The sequence below is a fragment of the Alosa pseudoharengus genome, unplaced genomic scaffold, assembly GCF_046254945.1.
Source record: "Alosa pseudoharengus isolate Yale_2024_CS ecotype anadromous, Long Island Sound unplaced genomic scaffold, YU_APseudo_1.1 YU_APseudo_1.1_scf_4, whole genome shotgun sequence".
NCBI classification, from domain to species: Eukaryota; Metazoa; Chordata; class Actinopteri; order Clupeiformes; family Clupeidae; genus Alosa; species Alosa pseudoharengus.
In genome coordinates, this window is record NW_027468774.1 from 33,546,188 (window position 1) to 33,573,505 (window position 27,318).

Consider the following 27,318-nt stretch of genomic DNA (forward strand, 5'->3'; position numbering starts at 1 on the left):
TTTCTGCCATTGTAATATTTTGCATATGTGGAATGTACTGTAAAAGATTAGTTGTAAATTGTATACTACACTGTGCCACAGACCAACTCGCAGAGGATATGGCATTAATTTATACTTTTAGTGCTAGTATTTGCAGGATTTGTGTGTATTTATAAAATAAGCATCGCCCCTAAGAGTTAGCTCAGCATAAACAGATTCTGTTTCATGTCGGTCAGATGGTACCCCTCACTTTCCCTTTTATTTCACATAGTTGAGTTATTTCACTGAATTGGGCATATTGTGGATCAGTGGACTGAAAGCTATTTAGCCAAGCCACATACACATCGTCAACCATCCTGGTCCTCAGTCCTATAAAATAGGGGTAATTTGGAGAAACGTCTGAAAGTTCTATTGCCAATTCAGTTATACGTATGTAATATAATAGATGCAATTTGATAAAAAGCAATTTAATAGAACATAATTATAGTATCATATAACAAAGAGCCTACAAGGATTCCAACAGGAACCTTTGAAGGTTTTTAGATGTTTGCAGAATACTTGAGGAACCTTTGAGGGTGAAGAACCTAGAAGAGTTTTCCTACAAACAAGCAATTGAGGTCTATTTTGAAGCTTAAATGCTATGATGGACACGAAGGACTAGTAAATTACTTTTCTCTGTGGCGGAATGCAGTTACTAGCAGACTAATTTTGTAGGGCCAGACTGCACTTCCGGATGAGAAATCACAAGGGGCAACTAGAATTTAAAATTTTGGTAGTGGATTTTAAGGAAAACAGATGCAGGTTCAGTTGGCTTTCCTAAAATACTGTCCAAAACATGATGAGACCACCACTTATAATTACAGTGTTGGTCTTTGAGAATCAGCATCACTACTGACATAATATGGTGAATTGGTTTAGAAATGGTAAAGTCAGTTTATCGTCCATCCACATCTTAACATAAAAAAGAACCCTTCTCAGCAGACCCCAGTCATAGCATTTCAGATAAGTCTGGCCCTGCCACTCGTGTGCAGTCATGTTGATTATTGTGTTATCCTTGAGCCTTAACATGTCTCTTAAGGCACACATGGTGGATTCTGAGTTAATGCAGTCACTTTTTAAAAAAAGATGGCTCACACCTGACCAAAATCTTCCTGTCAGGCAGAAGTCTGCATTAGATCCAGCCCTCTAGCCCTTGAGAGAACTTGAGGGTCTCAGCACTTGTCCAAGTAAAACTATTAAATGTAGCCTATACTCCCTTCACAACAATGCCTATTTGACCATGATGAAGCATAAAGTGTAAACTTTTTTAGTCGGTTTTATTCAATTTCTGTATTCTTGAGTAATGTTTCTAAAGACTTGGTCGATCCATGTTTTCAGATACATTGGCCTTTCTTGTACATTTTGTGTGTTTTTATGAAGCAATGTATGTCTTAGCATTAGCAGTAGTGAGAGATGTCTCATGCTGGTACTACATGAGACGGAGGTCTGAAGCTAGACCATGCATGCCTACACTTTCCAGTATTATTCCAAACTGTATGGATGCCTATGGTGTTGAGAAATAAAAACATTTTTTTAAATCACTCATGGTTTATTTGTGAAGTTATCAGTGGGAGCCAGGGAATTTGCAAGAGCTATTCATTGGAAAATGAAGCCTTGTCTATTGCCTTTCAAAGTTTGTGGACCTTTCCAGCACATGTGTCAGTTCTATTAGCAGAAAAACAGATATATAAACATTCCTTTCACTGTCGATTCAGTTTGGTTCCTTGAGTCACCGTATATGTTTTCATATCTTTAAAGAGGGCTTATAGAAACCAATAATGTAATAAGAATCTCCTCTTAACTCATGAAAAATGTAATAAAACTTAATAACTTCCCAATAATGCTGGTTTCAGAACCAAATTCTGTTAGTTGTAATAACTTGGCCAATGTTCAAGCTAGCCACCATAGATAGATAGAGATAAATAGATAGATACTTTATTGATCCCCGAGGGGAAATTCAAGGTCTCAGTAGGATACATCACACACAACATGCACTTACAGTAATATGTATATAAATATAAAAAAACACCACTGCACAATAAGGACAGTAGAAGATAAAAAAAAATACTAAATAAAACTAAATCAAATATCCACATAGTGTGCTTAAGGATTATTAAGCAAGAGGTAGACACAACATTGGTTTCCTATGCATTTTCACTGCTTGGCCCCTGATAATAAATATCCCCAACCCACACAGAGAACGTAAGTTATGTCCATAAAGATATATGAGACCGACCGATGACCGTCACCATGGTCTTACCTGTGAATGATGCCATCCTTCTACCTATCCACTGGTAAGACCGTGGTGATGGTCAGAGGGTGGTCAAAATAGATTGCCCTCCCCAGTTATTGGTGGCAACATTGATCAAGTAATTACAGAACTGCAGTGACTAAACGGCAAGAGAATATTTTGTCCAAATTACACATTTGTTTTCAAATCAGAAGTGCAGTGTTCAATAATGCTAAGAACTGGTGATTGGTAAGGCTGTGGAAAGAAATTGTCTCAAGAAGGTAAATCTAACTTCCAACATCACTCATTGGTGCATATACTTGGTTTTTTTGTTGTTGTTTTTTTGCTATAATGGTTCAGATTCTGCTTTCACTGTTGAATGAAATTAGTTTTGATAAGAACACAGAATTGATTTGGTATGCTGGTATTTTTTCCAGTAGCCTGGTTCCACACATTGAGGGATGTTAAGGCCTGTGCCAATAACTAGCCTATAGGGGAGATGCATTCTTTTTCTCTTTATGTATTCCTATAGCCAAGGTAATATGACACAGGAATAATACTAATGCATACAACACAAGTTCAGGATGTGTGCCAATTGGAAATCTTAGCAGAGTGCATTACTCAAATAGATCACAAAATATAGGCTTACAATCCCTAAAAAAGTTGTCCTGTTGCTCAAATTTCCCAATGTCCAGATGTTAGAAAATGATATTCCAAATGGCAAAAGACTGCTCCACATGGAAGTAAACTTCACTCTTGGGCTACAAGCACATGACTATAGAGTCCCTATCTGTTTTAATTCTTTAATTGTGGCATGACAGCAGTAACACTACACCTGAAATATGAATATAGTGTGAGTAATTCATTGTTATGCAAAGCCAGGTAGGTAAGATGGTAAGATGAACCAAAGCTCACTTTTTTTGTTAATAGAGATATATTAGGCTACTTTTGATGATGTGAGACCTTATATGCATGGTCTTATGTAGATTTGTGTACCACTGCATGGATCTTTCTTCCACAACATGACAAAACTTGAGTGAGGCTGGTGAAACCGGTGGTGGGTGGGTCAACTTCTTGTCTTGATCTCAAAGAGTGACAGTAAACAACCCTAACTGTTGAAACAGCACCCTCAGGTGGACACGGTTAGCTATTTATTATTGAAATTATTTGGTGTAGGCCTAATGCTTATTTTGTGCTAGTTGCATCTACAGGACGCGAGTATCAAGAGTATTAAATTAAGTCCTAGTAACAGCTAAACAGATGGGAAATAGGCCTGTTTTTCCCCCTTCATCTTGGTCACTTCACAAGAAATATAACACCACTTAAGCAATCCCTGTCAGGTGGCCAAGTCTGTACCCAGGATGGTCCAGTGCTAGATTTCTGGTCGAATTCCACATATAATAAGCCCTTTTATTACAGCCTTAAATCCAGTGCGGCTATTATACATGTTTATCACATGCTGCTTGCAGTCTGTGATCCCACTACTATGAATGAGGGTAGTCCGCTCTGAGTGTTCTCAAACTCATTGGCTAAACTATGCTGTCAATCACCTTTGTCCCCACCTTCTCATAATGCAGCATGGAGGAAAGAATGTAACAAAATGACGGTGTTCTAGCGACGCACCCTGTGTCTAACACAAAATAGACGTAGCAAACAAAGTCGATGGTACATTAAAAAGGTAGGTTGTGTGGCATATTATTATATTATCATTAAATCACTTCGTGGTCGCTGTGGCTGTTGTGACTTTAGTGACAGAAGAGCTATCACATTGCAGCACTAGACGAGACACGTTCGCCACGTTAGCTAACGTGAACTGTCTAGCTAACTTGCAGGTTAGCTAGCCAGCTAATTTATTTCTGTGGAAACTTGGTTAGCCAATTATCGGATGTTGACGATCGTTGGCGCATTGACAAACATTGACGACTATTCGGCAGCAATTAGATGCTTTGGATGAGTGTGATGGTTATAAAAATTGGGCTTTACAAGTGCATACTGGAATATTTTATGTTTCCACAGGAGTTGTTTTCTGGGGCTAGCTAGCTAACGTTACCAAGCACACACGCCAGCCTAGTTGACCATGGAGCTAACTGGGTTGGATAATGTTATATAGGTTAATATTAGTGCACCTGCTGACATTTACAATATTAGGTTTAACTTCTCTAGCCAGCTAACACCTGTGTCTGTTGTCGCCACAATAATGAGCCGCCATCATTAAATCTGTGAGCTAAATTTTGTAAACATTCAATGGTTTAACTGTTACCAACGTTAGCAATTCAAGTGAAGCAGCTAACCTTGCAAATCAGAAGACATGTTACCGCGTGGACAGCAGAACCCAATTTCTCTCTGGTTTGTGGTTTCCTCAGGTGGAACGATTTTGAGACTAAATTGGCTATTTTAAATGTAGTTATTTGACAAAAGTACGTTTTGACTTGTGTTACTCACGTTCGTTGAATTAACGTTGTTTTTTTTTTAAGCGCAACATCACCTGGCGTGTTAAAAGGTAACGTGGGTTAACGCTATTTTAAGATTTAATATCCTAACGTTAGTTTTTTTAGGTAGAGAAACAGGGAGCCTCAAGATATTTTGGCATGTATGTATTATAATAACATGTCAATTGTCATCGTTGCAAGGCTCATAACAACGATTTCTCACTTTTATACCTAACGTTACCATGGCTAGCATGCACATCTAATTTAACGTGTTTGCACTTTGAACGTAGGATGGTATAATTGAAGAAAAAACGAATTCTTTTTTTTTCTGTTTAGGAGTGATTTAGTTTTCAGTCTTTTTCGTTTATAAAGACGAACTTGAATTGGGTCTGATGTAGCCAGCTGTCTGTCTAGAAGAAATCACCCGAAGCTGATGGCTGAATCAGTATCCGCTTTGTCGACACGTGTTAACGTTACTCAAATGCATTGTACATTGCTATGAGATGCCTGGTTGTGGGGAAACTGGATGGCAACAAATTAAAACAACTTGGTACATTGCACGTGTCAGTTAACGTTATAGGCAAACTGTTTACGGAATGAAACCTGTCTCTGAATCATTTTCACGGTTAGCTCGTGCGTGTCCACGATGATAGATTATCATTGCAAAACAGAAGGACACAAGTTTGGTAATGTGTTGAATGTGAAGCGCGGTCTCTCTGTCAGGATGCGTTAAAATACTACCATATTCACTGTTTCATAACGAAATGAGTGAATGCTGATGGTGATAAAATCCCTGCGCTTTGCTCACTGTCTGATGACATTACATAATCCACAGTCCTTGAAGTGGTAATGCTATTGTAACCCCTTAATGTCTGAAATGTTTTTATTCGGTGATATTTTGAAGATGTTCGTGGTATATTGAAGCCCTTTGTTATTGACCGTCTGTGCAATGTAGCTTACGTGAATAAAAAGAAAACGGGTGTATGCTGAGACGCCTGAGTTACAGAAATGGAGGTATGCGTTGGTGTGCCATGAGCGGTGTGTTTAACAGCATAGGCAGAAACTGAATGAAGAAAGCAGTTTCAGTGATATCTGCTGCTCCTCCCACTAGTGCTGACATCACTGCACTCTAGTGTGTGTGTGTGTGTGTGTGTGTGAGAGAGAAAGAGAGGGTGTGTGTGTGTGTGAGGAAGGGCAAGGTGTCCTTGTGTTTGATGCATGTGTAGTCCTCATTGTGCTCCTCTGTATATAGTGTGTGTGTGAATCCATTTTCCTGCAGAATGAGGAAGACCTCATATGGGAGCCCGAACCTAATAGGAGAGGGACCAATACAGAGAGATCTATCTTGTATTTGTGTGTGGTGGCCTCGGAGAGCTTTGGTGGACTTTAAACACGCTGGTTTTGTCAGGATTTAAAAAGAGAAAAGAAACTGTTAGGATTGAAGGTGACTGTTTATATGTGTGTGTTGAGCACTGCAGTGAGAAAGGTGAATGCAGCGACTGACATCACAAGTGAAGCGCCCCCCCCAGAACAGAACAGACCTACACATTCATGCTCAGAAACGCATGCTGAGTGCTGCCTCATCTGTTTTACATAATTGCAGGAGGCTTGCCAAGCTCATCTCCTATACACATGAATAGCCCCTGCATGTACCCATAGTGCTGTGAAACAGCGGCTGTTCTGTAGTTAGTGATGGACAGGGCAGGGGCCTGCTGCAGAAGCTCGTCTGACGTTGTGCGTTGTGTGTGTGTGCCAGAGCCACAGATGTCACACAGTTTGTTGTTAGATTACATTTGGTGAAATGTCATCCTTTTGACTTCAGTGAAATTTGTTGTGAACACAGTGTGTATGAATTACGGCTTGCCTCCATGGTACCAATGAAAGAAGAAAAGTGTTCATTTTACTGAGTGCCAGAAAAAAACGTCATTTATTGATCAGCTTGGATTAACTATAATTCATACATCAACAACACCATAGAGTCCAGTTTAGCACGTCTTACAAAGTGTAGGCCATTGGTAGCCTGGCTCCATGTGTCTGTATTTCCCAGCCAATATTTTGCTGGGATTTTTTGGTGTCTGGAAAGCCTCTTAACAAGATGAATTGCTTTGCCATTCTGAAAGGCAGACCAATCAGTGACTCATGACATGACGTAGGTAGTTAAATCTACTCATCAACAAAGACGATTGTTTCTTTACTGGCAGTAAGTTCCAGCTCACTGGGTTTGTGAAAAACCTAATATATCATCTTGCACCATTACATGGCAAAGTAGAAACTCCTTTATGGCGTCATTGGAATTGAGTTGTAGTGGTGTTGTATTTTGTAGTCGCTCTGAAATTAATGCCTAATGGTTGTGTATTGTGTTATTATTTACTGTGTCTGAATTAATGTGTGTTTGTGTGCTCTCTTATGTGTCTGTGGACAGTGATGCACCATGCCCATAGTGGATAATGTGTGTTTGTGTGCTCTCTTATGTGTCTGTAGACAGTGATGCACCATGCCCATAGTGGATAATGTGTGTTTGTGTGCTCTCTTATGTGTCTGTGGACAGTGATGCACCATGCCCATAGTGGATAAACTCAAAGAGGCCCTGAAGCCGGGCCGCAAGGACTCTGCGGACGAGGGCGACCTCAACAAGCTGCTGGCCTCCTCCGCCAAGAAGGTCCTCCTGCAGAAGATTGAGTTTGAGCCCGCCAGCAAGGGTTTCAGCTACCAACTCGAGGCCCTCAAGAGCAAATACGTCATCTTGAACCCACGCAGTGACACTGCCACGCCACAGAGGGCGTCAGAGAGCGGCCAGATCAAGCGGCAGGGTAGGTCCAGTGAGGGAGAACCCATAATTTAACACGCAATTTGGCATATTTGTGCATTAAATATAAGATATGAGATGAGTTGAGCGTTTACCAAGACCTGCGAGATGATTCATAAGAAGTTTAAGTGGGTGGATGGTAGTTTTATTCAATTGTACCAGTAAACAGTAATATGCACAAATCCTTTAAAGGTGCCGTCAACGATCATACGTGATTTCAAACCCATAACATTTTTTGTCACATTCAGCCATATTCTCCGTACAATCTGAGTGCGATGTTAAAATAATCCGGTCTGTATAGCCAGGCTCCGATCACTGTAAGAAAAAGTGGGGGCAGCTTGTCCCCCAAACAAAGAAACGAAACCCAATGTGGAGTTTCTATGGGATTACTGAAGGGAGGGGTGAGCTACCTCTCTGGTGTGTTTTGTTTGGTCCTTGGTTAAAATATAATGTACGTTGGTTTGGTTGAAAGCGTCTTAAGTGCAAATAAATTTAAATATAAACATAAACAAACAAGACTTCCTGCTCCATCGCTGACTGAACTTTTCTTATGAATCTGCACAAATCCTGTCCTATATATATTTTGGAGCTGTAAAGTCCCATCTAGCAGTAGCCTCTCCCTAGGGTTCAGGTGGAGTTAAGGATGGTTGTTTGACACGGGACTGTCCGCTGCTTCTTCAGGTGGTGATATTGGCGTGGGTGGACAAGGCGATGGCATTCCGGCCCCCCAGAAACATCTGTTCCCAGGGAACCGTCTCTCTCTGCGCTGGGAGCGGGTGTATCGTGTAGGGGCAGGGCTTCATAACCTAGGCAACACATGCTTCCTGAACTCCACGGTGCAGTGTCTGACGTACACGCCTCCACTCGCCAACTACCTACTCTCCAAGGAGCACAGCCGATCATGTGAGTGTGTGTGTGTTTGTGTGTTCATTTTAATTTGAGTATCATGGAACTGAATACATTGGTTGAACTAGCATTTTGTGTGTGTGTGTGCGTCTGAATAAATGTATAAACACATTTTTTTCTTATGTTGTCTCCAGGTCACCAGTCAGGCTTCTGTATGATCTGTATCATGCAGAATCATCTCATCCAGGCCTTTGCTAACACGGGCAATGCCATTAAACCCGTCTCCTTCATCAGGGATCTCAAGAGTAAGAATCGTTCTCTGTGTCGCTACATACCTCCATCCCTCCCTACCTCCCTGTCCTGTGCATCCCTTATGTCTGTTGGCTCTGTAGGACGACAGGTTAACGCAGCAAAAATTAGCTTGTCCTGTTCCTGTTGCCTCAGGGGACCATGTGCCTCACCTTGATTATGCTCTCTTATTACCTGCCCCCTCCTTTTATCTCTCTCTCTCTTTCTCTCTCCCCCCGTATGTTGTCCCCAATACGCCCATTTAGTCACAACATAGGGAGTTTTTTTTCCAGCTCTCCATACTCTTCTTTGGGTATAGTGGCTCACTGTATTTGTGTGTATGTGTGTTTCTTTCCAGAGATCGCCCGTCATTTTCGCTTTGGGAGTCAGGAAGATGCCCATGAATTCCTGCGCTACACAATTGACGCCATGCAGAAGGCGTGCCTCAACGGCTACCCAAAGTAAGCAGTCGTGTGTGTTTGATGCCCCGGGCACTATGGCTAATAATATAATTGACATATTGAAGTCGCTCTGGATAAAAGTGTCTGCTAATTGAATAAATGTAAATGCATAACACATAACGGGATGCTCCTGATGTTGTGAAATTCTCAGTGTATTTGTGTTTGTGTCCTCAGGTTGGATAGGCAGACGCAAGCCACCACACTCGTCCATCAGATCTTTGGAGGTTACCTCAGGTCGCGAGGTAGAGCAACTTTAAATCTTTTCATGTTATTACGACTCCAGTTATTAATGACCACAACCCTAGACTTAACTTCATAGCACTGGATGTTGGTCTGCTCATTTATATACAAAGCTGTATGTCTGGATGTTATAAGGTGATGTCAGACTGAGACATGAATGAATCTTATGTTTCATGAATGAATACTCCTGTTGCAGTGAAATGTTCGATTTGCAAAAGTGTGTCGGACACTTACGACCCATACCTTGATATCGCCGTGGAGATCCGAGTAAGTGCCAAATGGTCCTACCAAGGTATAAATGGCAAAACAGTATAAATGCATAGATGTTTAGCCTTTACTTTTAGTTTAAGTGTGTGGTGTGTGTTGTGTTGTGTTTGTGTGTGTGAATGTGTGTGTTTGTGCATCATCATCGTTGTTGCGTAGATGTCTTAATTGTGAACTTTCTGTCCTGTGCAGCAAGCGGCGAACATTGTGCGAGCTCTGGAGCTATTTGTGAAGCCAGATGTTTTAAGCGGGGAGAACGCCTACATGTGTGCCAAGTAGGTTGAGGTTGAGACAGACATCCATGAGACTGTTTTCATTCGCTGAAACTGTCAACATTTGCTTTTTATCTTTGACCTTCAGAAATGGCATTGTCTTTCAGAAGCACACTCTAAACACCATGGTATAGACAATCACAAGTACAGAGTGCAGTGATGGAGAGTCACGTGTGGCTTGGTCTGACTTGTATTCGTTCAGGTGTAAGAAGAAGGTTCCAGCAACAAAGCGCTTCACTATCCACCGGACATCCAATGTCCTGACGCTGTCACTCAAGAGGTTTGCCAACTTCAGCGGAGGGAAAATCACCAAGGTAAGACCTACTAATTAGGAGTTAACGTTTTACTTGATGTGTGGCAACATCACAGAAATACAATATGAAATGCCTTCAACCTTTTCTCCTGTCCTGCACACAGGATGTTGGTTACCCAGAGTTCCTGAACATCCGGCCGTATATGTCCCAAAGCACAGGGGACCCAGTAATGTATGGCCTCTATGCTGTCCTAGTGCATTCTGGGTACAGCTGCCATGCTGGCCATTATTACTGCTATGTGAAGGTGAGACATCTTCAGATAGCCCTACCTAGATTAATACATCATGCCCCAAAACAATAGATTGTGTTCTAATTGTTATTGTGTCTGATTGTTTTAGGCAAGTAATGGGCAGTGGTATCAGATGAACGACTCAATGGTTCATTCCAGCAACATCAAGGTGGTCCTGAACCAACAAGCCTATGTGCTCTTCTATCTGAGGTATGTGTGATTCCTTTCCACTGGACGTGTGTATGTGTGTGTGTGTGTGTGGTTTCTCTGCTAACTCTTGCTCTATTTGCCCCCCAGGATTCCAGAGAGCAAGAAGAATGCTGATGGCCCCAAGCAAAGCATAGGGCAGTCTGGGAAGAGCGGCATGACTTCAGATCTGAAAAAGAATCTTAACGGCCCACTCTCTTCACCGCAGATCTCCAAGGTAACTCAAACTGCCACTGCTAACCCCCCAAACACTCACTAAAAGGCTCCTTTATACATTCCATATAGTGGGGCCGGAGGGCATGATTGTTGCATCAATACATTGTGACACTTATGTGAAAGATCCTGCACTGAGTGATGAATGAGTCAGCCTTTCATGTGATACGTTTGGTATTTAGGACAGCAGCTGAATTATCATGTTGGCCTGATTGAAAGGGGATCATTTGTTTTCAAAAGGGCATTTTGTAGGCTACAAATGAAAACAGCGTTTTAAATAAACAATTTAAAGGGAAAGTGGAGTTAAAAAATAAAATGTAAAGCATAAGATGCATCATGATCATGTTCATCTAGAATAATTTTATAATCCAGTCAGTCCATAAAACTTTGAATTGTAATCAAATTGTGAGACTAGTGAATTGACCTCTCTATGAGACGTGTATGTCTAAGGTCACTAAGTTGTTTTTCTACATCCCAGATAGCAAGAGGCTGGCGGACCACTGTCGGTCGACTGGGGGCATAGTGGCGGTCCGCTGGCATTTTGCTAATCGGTTCTCTGGTGGTCCGCTGGCAGGTTGCAGACAAATGGCCCAATAAATTGCCACTATTGGTCTAAAATCATTTAGTTCAGTTATACTCCATACATCATTTTAATAACATTTCATGTATTTTCTTAATATTCATGACAAGTTAAATTTAAAGAGATGGTGGTCCAACGGCGACCACAAGTGGCACGCCACCAGTGGCATACCACCAGCGGTCCGCTATCTGCCAATCTGATTTTGTTATCTGGGATGTTTCTCATTCACAGCTTGTTGTGAGGTAGTTTTTCTGCTCTAATCATTATATCATACACATGCCATTGCTTGGAAAACCAAAATGGTTGTCTGGATGTATGTTGCACAAATCAAATTTGGCGATGAGCACTCCTAATTAATTTTGCTTCTTGCAGTCCTAAGCACACTGAAACATCTTTTTGTTTTGTTTTTAGTGTTGTCATTAACAAAATGTCCATATTTCATGAATGTTTGTTTGTTTGTGTGTGTGTGCAGAAGCTGGATGCTGCTCAGCTGAGGAAGATCCAGTCTGTGGATAGCGGCCTCGGTGTGAGCGTGGCCAGGAGCACCTGCAACCTCCATTCGCCCAAACTGACCAACGGCTCGTCCTCCAACAACACCTCTGCGTCGCAAGCCCCGGCCAGGGGACCCACCGTCATCGAGGAGCCCTTCAAGAAGCTGAAGAAGCCACTCCCTCAGCCACGGCCTGCCGGTCAGACCACCAACGGCGTGTCCAAAGGCGAGAGCGAGAGGCGGACCGACCGAAGCCTGGCCCAGTCTACCTCACTCAAGTCCCTCTCTGACTCGGACACCTCTGAATCTAAGGTACAACACACACACACACGGGTCACATCTAGCAGTGTTTGGGTACACCTAGTTATAGGACCATGCCTACACACATTCCCTCACGATTTGTGCACGGAGGGTTTTTGTCAGACTTGTCATCAAAACACAAGGTATGCACAATGTATTCATTAACGCCCAATTCTCTTCATTAACGCCCAATTCTCTTCATTAATCTGAATAGTTTTGTCACACCACATAAAAATCTGTCCTTAATCATCCAGACAGATCTAAATGAAAAATAAACATGGGCAGGTATATTAAATTAGATTGCAAAATCGTGAAAAAGTTACCAATATACTCTGCTCTCAAATGCTGTGGGCAGGTTGGCTGACACAGCCAGATATGAGCTAATTAGCTAAACACCTTTGTGACGTGCACAAAATATGCATCTTGTGCTAATCTACAGCAGAAAGTGGATTTTTTTTTTTTCTCTCAATTTCTTCTCAAAGGTATTTCCAAAGAAATGCCAGATTTGGGTGTACAGGATCGTTAAAACATTTTTTTTATCCTCTTATGGTAGCTGTATTTCAGTGAGTATGGTCAGGTAGATATTAGGTGCTCACATATTCTGTAGTAACCTGTGTAACAGCTGGTTAACAGCTCTTTTGATACCTCTCCTGTCGTGTGTGTGTGTGTGTGTGTGTGTGTGTGTGTGTGTGTGTGTGTGTGTTTGTGTGTGTGTGTGTGTGTGTCTGTAGGACTCAGTTGGCACGCGCAGCGCCCCTCTTGGGGGAGTGGCGGCTCAGAACGGCACGGCGTCTCCGTCCCCCTCCAAGAGCGCTGACCGTCTGAAGCCCCCTGCCCTCAGCAGTCTGGCCTCACTTCACAACACCATGAGTCCGCCGCCCGCCAAGCGCCTCGCCCTCTCCGCCAAGAAGGTGAGACCACCAGCTGGTGTGTGTGTGCGCGTGTGTGTGTGTGTGTGTGTGTGTGTGCGTGCGTGTGTGCGTGCGTGTGTGTGCGCGTGTGTGTGCGCGTGTGTGTGCGCGTGTGTGTGCGCGTGTGTGTGCGCGTGTGTGTGCGTGTGTGTGTGTGCGTGTGTGTGTGTGCGCGTGCGTGTGCGCGTGTGTGCGCGCGTGCGTGCATGTGTGTGTGTTTGTGTACGTTTGCGTGTGTGGATGGGGGGGGGGTATCTGTGAAATCTGAGTGTGAATCTCTGTGAAGATGATGTCACATGACGCCTTTTTATTTTTTCTTTACTCTTGTCTCTGCTACGTTGCCTCTGATTTAACCAACCATGTCAGCACTGTTTGTTAGACTTTCTTTGTCTCTTTTTATTTGAATTCTTTTCCTCTAACCATTTCTAATTCTTATCTGCCATACTTTGTTCTTTTTCATTTCTGTATTTTCCCTTCTGTTTTCCTTTCATTGTGTTGTGCTGTTGGTCCTCCCTCTTTATTTTCCATCCCCTCCCGTTTTTGTCATGTTCATGGCTATTGTTTTCTTTTTTTCTTTAGACCACCAAGTTTTTATTTATGTCAATCACTGCAGGAAACCAATCACAGCCGGAGTCTGAGCACTGAGTCCCTGCCCTCGCCATCATCTCATCTCTCCTTTGACTCCGCCCATCCCGCTAAGTTCACTCAACTTCATGCACACACGTCTGGCCACAGCAACCAACAGCACAGGTAAAACACCAGTCTTAATAAACATGCCACCACTCTGATAACTCTACAGACTATGCAAATAAAATATACATTTTATAATATACATTAAAGATTTATTTCTCACTAGTTAACTATTTTGATTATTAGTATTCTATAGAGGATATTATATACATGTCTAATTTATGTTATGTATATTTATGTGTGTAATGTTCAGTGTTTCCCCTACTATGTATTCAGCAGTGGCCGCTCCTACAATTTGAGCGCCACCTCAAAATCACATGATCAGTAGCCTAATTAAAAAAGAAAAAAAAAACAGCAAAGTGAACTGCGAGAACAGCTGCCATTCGTTCCTCTCCAGGTTTGATGTCAACAAATAATAGTAGGCTAACGTTGAAGGCGCAGTCAGGGATTTCACAGGAAATTGCGTTTGCGTCTGCTAATAAACTTGAACATTTTTGTGCAAAAAAACGTAGCCTACATTATATTTTAACCAAGGAACCATGAAACACGCCATACTCAAACATTTACATCTGGAGATAGTTCCTTGTCATTCCGGTAGAGCTCACCAGTCATATAAATTATCATTACAAGAGACTTATCTCCTATAATCAAAGATAGATTTTCAATTAATTGTTAATACTAATTTTCTGTGTCATTTCATTTTTGTTTAATTTCAATTTCTAATAATAATGTAAGTAATAATTACTTATAATGTAAATGAAAAATCCTGTCCAGTTTAAGTAGTGCAATAATCATTCTTTGTAAATTACATCTTTTATTCACAGCAGATGCCTTGAATGTGTTGATGGTTGTCATATTCATAACTCTCAATCTGTCCATTTCTTTTGACAAAATCAACCAGAAGACATCATTAAAGGAGTCATTTTTTTCCAAAATAATTCTAGGGGAAACACTGATGTTGCTTAGAAAAAAATGATCTGCTAAGTGCCTGAAACTAAAACATAAATGGCCATGTTGTGCTGACACTGTATGTTTGGACTTGTGTGATGTGCTGTGTGGTTTGGCATATGTGTTTGGTGTGAGGGTACATTATGAGGTTGTTCTTTTTATTTCTCTACAGATTTTCTCCCTCGTACTCACCTCTGAAGTCCTCACCGTTCTCCCCAAAGACCCCCACACACAGCCCATCTCCGAAACCCTCTCAGTCTGCTGCACACGCTCAGAGCCCCGCCAAGCTGCCGCCGCCGCCGCCGCCGCCGCCATCTGCCCCGCCCGCCAGCCCGCTCCTCAAGAAGAAAAAGCTCAAGCGCCGCCACTCGGAGACGAGCGAGCCAATCACGGAGCCGGCCCGGACGCACGGACCGATCGACGCGCGGGCCCCGGAGACGCAGGAGAGCCCATTGGTCGAGAAGAAGCGCAAGAAGAAGAAGAAGAAGAAGAGGGCCAAGAGGAAGAGGCTGGAGGAGCAGAACGGAGAGACGCAGCAGCCAGGGCCGAGTCCAGAGCCCCGTCCTCAGCTTCTGGCTCCGGAGGAGGACTGGAGGCTGGGAGACAGCTGGAGCCTCTCGCCAGCGACTCACCCACACACACACACACACACACCCCCAGCCCACACGCCGCAGTCACACGCCGCACAGGCTCAACACACACACACGCACACACCTGACACACACGCACACACTTCAGAGCAGTCGGAGAAGCAGAGGAAGAAAAAGAAAAAGAAGAAGAAATTGCTGGATGGAACACAGGAGGAGGCAAACTGCCACACGCCAGCCACCTTGGCCTCTGACCCGCAAAGGTGAGTGTCTGACAGCAGGCAGGATTTAGCAACAAGGTGGGCTGATTCGTGTTAGCTTCACTCAGTTAGCCTCCTTCTTATTTGAACTTTCTACTTATTTTGATAAAGTAGTTCATGCACAAACAAGCCTTTTTGGTGCTGCACACCATTAAGAAAAAATGCAGGAATGAAAGTTTATACCATCATGGTTTTGAGTAAGGGTTGTCAAAGGTGGAACATTTTTGTTTCCACTATGCATAGACATTAGGGGTGTAACGGTACACAGAAGTCACGGTTCGGTTCATACCTCGGTTCGGACATCACGGTTCGGTACGAGTTCGGTACAATGGAGGGAAAAGCAAAACAAAAATGCAGAAAGCATTTTTTTTTGTACATGTCTCAGGCTGTACCACCTAGTGTCATACAGTCTCTTCCCTGAGCTATCTGCAACAGCCTGAAGTGTGTAAGATGTAGGCTAAACAGTACAATAAGTGCCCAGACTCAATCTGTAACTTGTAAACAAAATAAGACAATCAGCTATAAAACTGAAAATAGGCCTACAGCATCTCTTATTTCTGAAAGTGCAAATTACATAGAAAATGATTTTTAAAAATCCACTTAAGCAAGACCTTCAACATCTGTGTTTAGTTGTATATGGAAGGGTCTACAATTTGCCTCAATATTTTTCATTGTGTGTAAAGTAATAATCTAGCCTACTAACTGTGAAAATATCACATTATTTTGCCTTTTTTTAAAAAACGAAATTGCTCCTTTCATTTCATAAACAGACTACAACTAGAAGTCACGTGACTTTGCCCTTTGACGTTAACTCACCGTAGCATGGTTTGTTTATTAGCCTGGTTAGCGTTGTCACTTTATTTTACTGTCTGCACTTACACTACCAGCTCCTCATGTGAGAAGTTACAAGTTACCCCAACATAAAGGTAATTACCACCCGATTTACATAGCTTTCTGTCATTACGAAATCATTTAATTTAAGCCATAGGTTTTGGCCCTATTTGTATGTGTATCCAAAGGCTGCTGAAGCGCACAGGAAGTTTCTTTCCCCTCGTTTCAGTGATTGGTAGCCTACATCATCTGGGTGATGGCTTCGAATATGTGTAGCATTTTTTCCACTCACATACCCAATGCTGAACAACGCCGACACACAATTTCATCTTATCCACCACTCTTTCGCCTGTACTAACGTTACTGTAACTGAAGTTCTCAAACTTGCGATCTTAAAGAGACCAGCGGATCCTCTAACTCTTGTAGGTCTAACCTTAGTGCTGCTAATGACTGACGGACTCGACCGACGACCTGACAAAAAAAAACATAGGCGCCAATCAGAGCTTCAGAGCTAAGGCGAGGCTACAGATTAGCGTTAGGTGTCGCTAAAGAACTCCCGTAACTCTCGCTACTTAACAGTAATTGCGCATGACATTAATTAATCCGCACACGAGTTTTATGTATTTTTATACCGTGTATTCTCCATGTAAATTCATGCACCGAACCGTGACGCCCGTACCGTTTCGGTTCAATACGAATACATGAACCGTTACACCCCTAATAGACATTGGATAGTTTGTATCGACATTTGATGTTTGTATTTTCTTGATGTTGTTTAGTGTCCAGACGAATGCTGTTGGTGTGGAATCAGAAACTGTAGACTTTGCTGAGTTGAAGAAAAAACGCAAGAAGAGGAAACGAAAGCTTGAGGAGGATAACCAAAGGAAGGAAAGGAGTTCGCCAAAGGAGGTGGGGAGAGCCCTGGACTCGGATGACAGCGTTCTCCCCAGACAAGCCGAGAAGACGACCAACCCTCCTGCCGCAGGTAGCGACCATCATATACACACACACAACCTCTCAGCCAATCATGACAACTGAATGGCACAAAGCAATCTGACTATAGATTCTATATGCAGTCCCACAGGGTTAGATGATAAAATCGCTTGCTTGAGTGCCCAAGGCAGATACATTTTGTGTCTAGGCTAGTTAATTAATTCTCCCATTTGTCCAGTGGACAAATTAATGTCTTTGTAAATAGCCATCTTGGGAAATACAATCTTAAACCATCAGACATTCTGTTCTATGTCCTGCTCTCGGCACAATCTGTCAGTAAAGTCAGTACCCAAAATAGGGGAGAGACATTAAAATTTTTAAAAGTGTAGTGTTGTGAACACAAACCGTGACAAGCACACACTCTTCTTGTTCTGGAAAAGACAAAGGATTAACACCATAATCTGATGATAAAATAAGGAATATAAACAAACAGCCTTCACCTGGGCAGTGGGCAAACGAAAGAATTAGTATTTGTCCACTCCTGTTAATGTTTTAGCTCAGCCAAGTTCTCAAACTACCATCTGCATGCACTTGATGCCAGTGTAGTAGCCTGTGGTGAATGTAAATAGGGAGCTACCGGCCGTGTGTCAGTCGTTGATGATGATGATGATGATGATGGTGTGTTGTTGGCTCTCGTCTCAGCTGCTCCTGTGGTGGTGTGGGACAGTAAGGTCCAGGACGGCTACAAGCGCAAGCAGGCGCCCGCCGTGACTGAAGAGGAGTCTGGCGCTGGCCCCAAAGGCAGCTGGGACGGCCAACGGACTGGAGGGGTGGTGGAGGAGCTCCTGAAGAACTCCAGTGACACGGCCTACGGAGCACCAGGTCAGCCGCCAGCCCACCCTGCCACACCACACACTGACTGGACCTTCTTCACAGCAGCCATTTTTGACATGAATTCTGATTCGGCTTCACTTACATTGAACAGAGACGACTTATACGTAATTAATACTAATTTACGTAATTTACTATTTCACAACAAAATAGATGCTGTGAAAAAGGTCTGTTAACAGGGCTTAAAGTTCTTAGGCACTGTGCCAGGCTGTTGAAGATTTTTTTTTTTTTTTGGGGGGGGGGGTCATGATATGATGTGTAATGGCATGATATCTTCAGGCACAGATTTTTTTTCTGGCTTTAAGCCCTGCATTCATCAGCCACCAAATAAATCCTTAGTTACGTTATGTTCTTGCACTGATGGTAGTGTTTTTGTGTGCGTGCAGTCCTTAGTTGGGGTGGAGAAGTCTCTGCAATCAGTAAAGATGCCATTGAAGATGCCCAGTTTGCCAAGAATTCCACAGTGATCGATGAGTGGGATGAGGAGTTTGACAGTGGGAAGGTAAGAAGGCACAATGACCCACCGTAACACAAACTTGGCACGTTCACATACGGAATACTCACTAGGCATGCTCCGGTTCAACTTCTTCAGTCCGGATAACGATACCTGGACCGGACGTGGACTTCTATGTTGGCTCTCCCACTAGGAAATTATATTGCATTATGTAGAATAACATACAATTGTGTTTAATAGATTGGTCCCATAGAACGGGTCACATACACCAATCCAGCCATATCAGTCAGTATGGGGCCAATATTAGATACATCCAAGTATTTGATCAGTACATGACGCGCACACATGGACCCGCACACATGCACCCGCACACTCTGATGTGAGTGTCACTCCTACAGGTGAAGAAAATCAAAAAGTACAAAAAGGAGAAGAGGAAACACGGGAACGTGTTCCAGAAAATCCAGGACCATCGGAGCATGTGGTCAGTCACGCCCGGAGGGAAAAGGAGCAGACTGGGGTTCCGCCACTGAAGGTGAGGGGGCGCTCACGAGTCATAGGGGCATCTAGGGACTTCAGACAGGACTCAAAAGGCAAAAGGAAATAAGGGGAAGTATGTGGAGAGGCCCCAGGGTGTAAGTGGAACAGAGTACAGCTCTGGACTCTACCAGTCTCACAATGTCACCCCCTGTCTGCTAGTAGAAGCTGTAGAATGAGATTTCCTATCAGCCCTGTGTTCTTCCTCCCTAGTCACTGTCGCTTGTTTCATCGCTAGGTAACCAGCTCCTGTTCAGAAGCGTACTTTCACCTCCTCAAGGAGTTCCTTGTCTGGGGAGGGAAGAGGGACTGCACATTTATGTATCTATCTGTTTGTTTTAAAGGTTAGCGGGGTAATGTCACTTCTGTTGATGTTCAAACAAAACAGAGAGCTAGCTAGCTAGCTCGCCTCCTTTGGGATAAAAATTGTCTTCAGCTTTAAATGGGCTTTGTGAGCTGGACGAAGTGTTACCGTTACAATGGAATGTTTACATCAAATAGTTCAAATTGAACTGTTTTGAGAAAACATTTGCCATGAAGGTTTGCCACTGTTTGTCAAATATGAACGCACCTCTGCTCTCTGTCCACATGTTAAAGTGGGCTGTCTGTTAAAGTCTGTTCATCTGTTAAAGTGTGCTGAATCTCCCCTCCACACACAGAGAGAAGCTTAGCCCAGAGGAATCTGTTTCTGCCGTGATGTCAGCCCTGTGGAAGGGAGCGTATGGAGAAATCTGGATTGGACTCCCCAAGACCTTTATGGTACTGACCGCTGCAGGAGTGACCACTGAGATGGGACGTGTTCTCTCTTCTCCCTATTTAACTTTAAAAAGTGACCATACCAAATCTGGCTGAACGATTTTAAAAGACAAGAGTTTGTTTGAGGTGGAGTGTATGGCTCTGTATGTAATGGTGTGTTTGTTGAGTGCTCAAGAAGCTTTGAATAGAGAGTTTTCCTGTTGCCCTTGAGTCTAACACACACACACACACACACACACACACACACACACACACACACACACACACACACACACACACACACACACTTGTGAGATGCCTCCAACAAATGAATTTCATAATTTCAGATTATGTTTTGATAACATTGGCACTGCATCTGTTTGTGTAGGTCAGTGTCCATACTTAATCCTGTAGGCTTGCAGTGGATGAACCCCTTCATCCACAGCTGTCTGAAAGCATGTCTTATATCAGTTTCCCCTCTCTGATTGCCTATCCACCTACTCAGTGACCCCATCCATAGGAGAGCACTGAGGGAGCGATCTGTTCCCACAGCTCAACTGGTGCCTGCAGCCTACAGACGACTTTTAATTATTTTTGTTTTATTATTTTTTATGTATCGTTTGTCATGTCCAAGCTGCTTGGTTGTGATCTGAATGAAATCATTCATGCCTTAGTCAAGAATGTCAATAACAGTTAATGTGACATAACGGAACTGAACGGAAGTCAGACGACAATAGAACACTTTTGCCTGTCATTTTTTTTGTCACCTATCACATTTGGTCTCTTGAGTACCCTGAATGGCAACTTGTCTTGGCGTCAACGAGTATATTAGCTCAGATTAGCTCAATTATGCCAGGGTGCAGTTTATGCATTTTTTTGCGATGCCACAAATGTTCAGATTCAGACTCATTCATGATGTTAACATTGTAACGCCGGCTGTTTTGGGTGCGTGGGTGTGTGTCAAGGGAAACACTCCTAGCCATGGAGTGAGTAGTACAAAGACTGTGTTGTGTGTAAGGGATCACTTTGGCATCTGCCTCATATTTTGACTCTATGCAATTGTGCCAACAGTCCAACAGATCACCTTCCAGCGCCATCTGACCAGCCGTGTTCCCATCCACACAACAGAGCTTACCGTCGTTCTCTCCCACACAGTCATGCACACGCATACCTCTCAGTCCCATGTAATTCACACGTGTTCTCATCAGATGTTTAATAGTAGTATATTTGGAGAAGAAAAAAAATGATAATTCTATTTACTTGACCACAGATGAAATATATCAGTATAAAAGTGATGATATTTAAAGAATAATCCCAGCTTTGCCTATGTAGATCACTGTACAGAACATCATGTGCTCCCACCCCACACCCACTGCCCCCCCCCCCTCCCCCCATCCCTCTGTAGATGCCTGTGAGACCAAACGCAGGGCTCCTCTGACATAGGAAATCCCACTGGCAGCACACAAATGAAAATCTTTGTATCTGGGAAGATTTTTAGACAGGATGTGTATGTGCGTGTGCGTGCGTGCGTGCGTCTGTGTGAGTGTTGTCTGGGACCTTCCCTCCCTCCCCTGTAAATGTAGTAGATTGGATTTCTAGTGTTTGTAGGATGTTTGTAAAACGCAGCTGGAGTTGGTCAGCTGTGCAGGGAAAAAACACACAGCAACACACAAAACACACACACGCGTTCCGATCCCAATGGTTCATGTCATATCTGCATTGATGGTTCTGAAATTTGCACCGCCTTCCTGACCTAGCTTTAATGTTGGGTCTTGATGACTAGAATATATATGAACAAACAGGTGCAATAAAGTTGTGACTTTTGTGAGAAAAAAAATCTGTCCTTGTATTATTAATCTCCTCTGTATCTAGAATAAACTCAAAGGGCTGGTAAACGGACCGGCTGTTTGGGCCGGGGTCAAACATTAGATTTTTCTCCTACTGGCCCCTCTGGCCTGGCATCTTATTTGTACTGGCCCCCATATTTTTACTGGCCTTTTCCCATAAAGCTGTTATTTGTACTGTATCGATTTTATTAAACCCCTTCTTTTTGTTAGTAGCATTAGCGTCAACCAGTTAGCATCACAAATTAACTGAAATGACTTTTGGTGGTGATGGGCAGAAAAATGTACACTGATCCAAACGGGGCAGTGACTGGCTAACCAACTTGCCTGACGTGCTCTTTTACTTGCCCTGGGCCAGTGCGTGTTGAACCCTGGTTTGGGTTATAATGATCTCTTTATAAATGCAAACCAGTGCAATTGCTCCCCATTCAAAGATGTGTTCAATCTTTAATTTGTTACATCCCTTTTTTGTCATAATACAGCACAATCATAAGTTAAATAACATAGTTACTTGGTTGTCATAGCAACTCCTCTCTGTATCCAGGAGTTGGTGTCCAACACCGACAGCATGAAGTGGGCAACATCGCCCCTGGCAACAGCGTGGCGTCCAATAGGGTGCCCAGTCTGGGACAAAGTAGCCCTCGTGGGTCAGGAACTCCTTTGCTATAAGTGCAAACAGTGACCATCCCATTGATTAGAGCGAAGGCACGTGAAAATGAGTCATGGTTAAGCTGATCATGGAAACCCACCTGTGGCCGGTGCATTCTGTAGACCTGGAGGTCGCACGACTGTCCAGTTAATATTATGGACGCACTTTAAAAAGTGCTCCATCTCATACATGTTGCTGAGCACACTGTATGGCCATCAGCAGAAAGAGCTGAAAAACGGCAGCAGTGCCCGACAACGACTTGGCTGCAAAGACAGGACACATGATGGGACATTCGTTAATGACATCGATCCTTAAACAACACAGCAGTGAAAACCACAGTGTTAATTGTCCCTCTAAAACTAAAGGTACACTTAGTAGTTTGTTCCATGTTCTATGAAATCCACACAACCTCTGATGCATCTAAGCAGACAAATAAACTGCAGTATTTTAAAATTGTACAACAAAGTATATTGGGTACAATTATACTGAATGTTTAGAGGTACATTTAAGTCATTTGCAAGGTAGCCAAGTGCTTTAACATATTGAGCATATTTTATTGATGTAAATACATACAGAAACATAAAATACTACACTCAGGTCCTGATTACACCACATTTGGGTTTGGAAATGTAACTTTGAGAGCTTAATGAAAATCATGGGTCACTTATGGTCAGCATACCATGATGTCATGTCATATCCTGCAAGGAGGCTGTAGTAACCTGAAGGTAAAGAATATCTGATGTGAAATTTTCAGTCATGCCACATTCACATACATTTCTTGACCTCCATTCTTTGATTAGTCAAAGGTAATGGATGTATCAGTTAACTACAACAAAGATGTATGTGAAAAATAAAAACACATTTTGATGCATCAAAAGACATTCTGAATTAATTGTCCATTGCATGGTCATCTTTGGAAAATAACTAGGCTACTGTAGGCTACTTATTGCATATTTCATCTTTCCTGTAATGACAGAAATAACTAAAACAAATTTAAATGTGCATATAAACAGTCAATTGGATGCACACCAACAGACATTTTAACTTAAGGATGTCCATCTTTGTAGAATAATATTGTAACATAGGCCTAGCCTATGTCATGTTCTGTAATGACACACAATGCGCCTTTACCACAGCAGGTTGCCTACACCCCTAGAATATCCTATGGAATGTTACATTGCATGCATGTTGATAAGAAAAGTCATGAATCGAAAGTCATGTCGACAGTGATGTGAGCCACAAAGCAATAGTCATCAATCATCATGCCAAACAGCTTCACCTTTAGCTTCTCATGACGAAGTACCACTTTCTCCGGGTTCCGCACCACGGCGGTGATCCGGTGACACCGTACCCTTTTTGGATAGCCTGCTTCACCAAATACTGCCCTGTCTGTCCAGTGGCTCCAAGAATAGCTATCCTCATACTTGAAATCCCGTTCCGAAATAACTGCTAGCTAGACTATTCTCTTGGTTACATGTTCATTGGCATTCATTGACTTCTACAAGACTTAATGAAATGCATAAAATAGTTATGAAATTTCTTCCTCGTTTGTACAGTTATGTGGACACTGGAAGAACAGAGTTGGTGCTGCCACCCCATGAATTGGAGTGTAAGGCTTTGGTGAAGAAAAACTAGACAGGTAGGCTAAATACTACAAGGTGATAGATTATGGTATAGCCTAAATTTCCACAAGTCATTTTTGTTTTGTTTATATTATTGTTCATTTTGGCTTGAAATTCTTCAAAATGCTATTATTTGGCTATTAAAGGTTATTATTGGATAATAACTTGTAATTTATATAAGCCTAGCCTACATTTAAATCTAAAGAAGGGAACTTTTCGTTTTGATGAGGCAGGCGTTCTTGATTGTAAATGACCGTGTTTGTCATTTTGACCGACTGTGTGCATTGCATTGGGATGAGAAAAAGTGCTTTCAGAACGTAGCCCACATGTTCCCCTATCTACTAGAGATACGAGGGCTGTGGCCAGATTGATGAGATTAACCGGAGTATGCTAGCCTGCTGTTGGGCTACACGAGCGCTGCTGATGTTGGAGATGCAGCCTCTTGAGAGATAATTAAATCACTCAAATGACATCACCTCGGAGAAAGGCGGTGTGACGCCGCAAGAATGATGCTCTCATCTCAGGCACAACTCATGCACCTTATCGGAACCCAGTGGAACTCAAGTTACGGCTCTAGCTTTGAGAGAGTCAGCGCTCAATCTACGCACCGGACCTGGAGGAGGAGGGTTAAGAAAAAGCGCAGGGTGTGCCGCTGTATCCAAGGATCCGTGCGCTAGGAGAGACGGTCCTGCATCATAACCATGGATGGAGAGAGCTGTGGTAGGCCCATACGAAAATCATCTTTTTTTAAGTCATGATAGGTGTAAGGGGAAAGCCGTGGGTTTCACAGAGACAGAGAGAAAGAGAGAATATCATTATTGATATTTAAATGAGTGGTAGCCTAAATGCCAGTCTCAACCCGGACACTCAGTCGCAGTAATAACACAGTTGCCTACTTGGCATGGTAAAGTGGAATGGTTAGTTACTGTAGGCCTACCAGAAAATAACTGGCCTGAAGGACATGGTCACGTCAAACTGATCAATTACTGTTTCACTGTATTGTAGCTGACCGAATTTACAGTGTTTCTCAGTCGCTTTTGCATTTCTCAGATCAGAATTGAAATTCTCAAAACTAGCCTACAAGCTTTCGCACATCTGTTTTTTTGACATTATCACTTGCTAATATCATGTCAGTGAATATTTTTTTTTAACCAGTATTACTCTGGTTCTCTGTTGAATAGTCTTCCCCCCCAAATCACACGCATTAGTTAATTGCTTGAGTCACTGAGCAAAAGTGTTGAACTTATGTATTATAACCAGTCAAGTATTTTTGTCCTTTCTATTATACTTTTTTGAAAGAACTCATGTACTGTAAAACAGTCATGCATGACAATAAATAACATGGTCTGGCAACAAACTGCAATAGTCTACAAACAGCACTGTACAATATCTACAGTATGAACCCGTCTGATCTGCTACAACCTCACATACTTGTGTAACTTTTGAACTGTCAAAATTGATATACCAAACAGAAAAACTACAACCTTGTGCACTTTCATAAGGAAATGTGCAGACTAAACTGTTATATTGACAACATGGCTAAGCATTTTGACTATCTGCTCAAAGTGACATGGATTACCTTAGTGACACTCACATGTTGATTGTCATAAATATTTGCCTCTGGGATATAAACTGAGCATTTTGAGCAAGTTCCATGTTGATGCAGGTAATCACTGTGTGGTGCAGTTTGCATATTTTGAGAAATGCACTTGTGCAAACCTTAATGATGATTCAAGAAATGCACCAAAGGGACTGAGAAAAAAAGACATGAATGGAATCGAACCATTTATTTCTGGTATGTGTGTTAATCAATCAATCATCAATATCCACATCAAATTGGCAATTAATCCACCAAAGCTATTTATTTAGTTTCTGTTCAGAAATAAGAAAAAGACTCACTGAGGTTTGAGTGATGTGGACTTTGACACTCACATAAACAAAACACAATTTTGCTCACTCTGTCAAAAATGATATTCCTAGAGGACAGTGTTGCCAGGGATCTGGGTTGCCTATAAGAGGTTCCAGCATGGTGTATTTTTGTGGGTGAGGATGTTTGTATCTATAATCCATTATGAACCAAACGTTGACCAGATTACATTTACAGTTGATGTCTGCTTTTTCTCAGGGTCGCAAAATGCTATAATATAGTTACCTTGTGTGTGCCTTGTGTGTTTTTTTTGCTATGTGCTCTTGTCTGTCTATGTGCTGTGTGTCTATGTGTCTATATGCCAGCTGATACCTCCTTTACAAACTTAAATATTGGTCAGAAATCAGTTCTTTAAGTGTGCATGTGTGTGTTAAAAGCTTGCCAGTGAGGTATTCAGGTGCTAAACCATTGAGAGATTTAAAAAACTTTGTTTTGCATTGCAAAGGGGTGGTAAAAGATGAGAAAGTCTGAATAAATAAATCCTAATTTAGGGGATTTAGGGTTTTTCTAGGTTAATATTATGTGCAACTAAATCAAAAACTGTCGCCTAACATGTAACTATCATCACTAAGCATCAGTGTAGTTACCCTGGTACCCACTAGTAAAATAATTCTCAGATTTCTGGACATCTGGACCAATGTCTGGACTGAAGCCTGATTGACATGGTGAAAATGTTATGCGCCTTTTAGGCTGTTCGGCTGCTTCCATTAGAAAGACTGAGCCTGATTAAAAAACAGAGGGAAAGGAAATTGGTCTGTCACTGTCTTTATTATAGGAGTTGGAGTTTGTAGTCAATTTATTTTATTCAAACTAGGACAAATTGGACTTAATCAATCTGTTGTGTGTGACGTGGGTACCTATCAGAGACCTAAGAAACGTACATGATGCACTTATTATAGCCTCCTATAGCCTCAGATGGATAGATAGATGGATGGATGGATAGATGGACATTCAAAGTAGCTGAAATGGTTTGTCAGTGGTTGTGGCTAAGATAATGCGTAGGATGCTCATCATGGCTCTGGGGCTAGCCCTTTCTCTTCCGGTTGTGTCAACCAACCAAACGACCACACACACCCTACCCTAAGTAGCCTGTGGCATGCCATAATAAGAGGTGATCTGACCTGTGATTATAATTGAGGGAAGCTGGTTTGTTAAGCATATGCTGTAGTGAGATCTGGTCATTGTGTGAGGCCTCCTAACAAATAGCAAATACACTCTTAAAACGAATGTGTTGAAAACAACACTTTTTAACACTTCTCTAACACTTCTCTATATCCAGATAGGGACAACACAGTTTGTGTTGTTGCAACACATT

The 27,318-nt window shown here is 42.3% G+C and overlaps 2 protein-coding genes and 1 long non-coding RNA gene across 3 annotated transcripts in view; 2 read left to right on the top strand and 1 right to left on the bottom strand.

Moving 5' to 3' along the window:
- LOC143102399 (metalloproteinase inhibitor 2-like) overlaps positions 1-1,559 on the top strand; it is a 9,450-nt gene extending 7,891 nt beyond the window's left edge. The window contains exon 5 of the mRNA XM_076265951.1: positions 1-1,559. This exon is cut by the window's left edge and continues 641 nt beyond it. The gene's annotated coding sequence lies outside the window, so the exon portion shown is untranslated.
- A 2,275-nt stretch (positions 1,560-3,834) lies between these two features.
- On the top strand, positions 3,835-21,901 carry usp36 (ubiquitin specific peptidase 36). Its single transcript, XM_076265953.1, has 21 exons — positions 3,835-3,926; positions 7,226-7,487; positions 8,165-8,386; positions 8,524-8,634; positions 8,976-9,078; positions 9,253-9,320; positions 9,515-9,585; positions 9,775-9,857; positions 10,057-10,168; positions 10,272-10,412; positions 10,507-10,607; positions 10,695-10,821; positions 11,870-12,199; positions 12,919-13,098; positions 13,712-13,848; positions 14,909-15,586; positions 17,194-17,399; positions 18,050-18,229; positions 18,625-18,740; positions 19,091-19,224; positions 19,886-21,901. Exons 2-20 carry the CDS (start codon positions 7,235-7,237, stop codon positions 19,220-19,222), a joined length of 3,351 nt encoding a protein of 1,116 aa, XP_076122068.1. The 5' UTR covers positions 3,835-3,926; positions 7,226-7,234; the 3' UTR covers positions 19,223-19,224; positions 19,886-21,901.
- Positions 21,902-22,228: 327 nt separating this feature from the next.
- On the bottom strand, positions 22,229-23,981 carry LOC143103208 (uncharacterized). Its single transcript, XR_012982749.1, has 4 exons — positions 23,734-23,981; positions 23,134-23,173; positions 22,555-22,717; positions 22,229-22,468 (listed from the first exon to the last, which is right to left on the bottom strand). It is a non-coding gene; the product is annotated as an uncharacterized LOC143103208 (long non-coding RNA).
- Between the last annotated feature and the right edge of the window lie 3,337 nt (positions 23,982-27,318).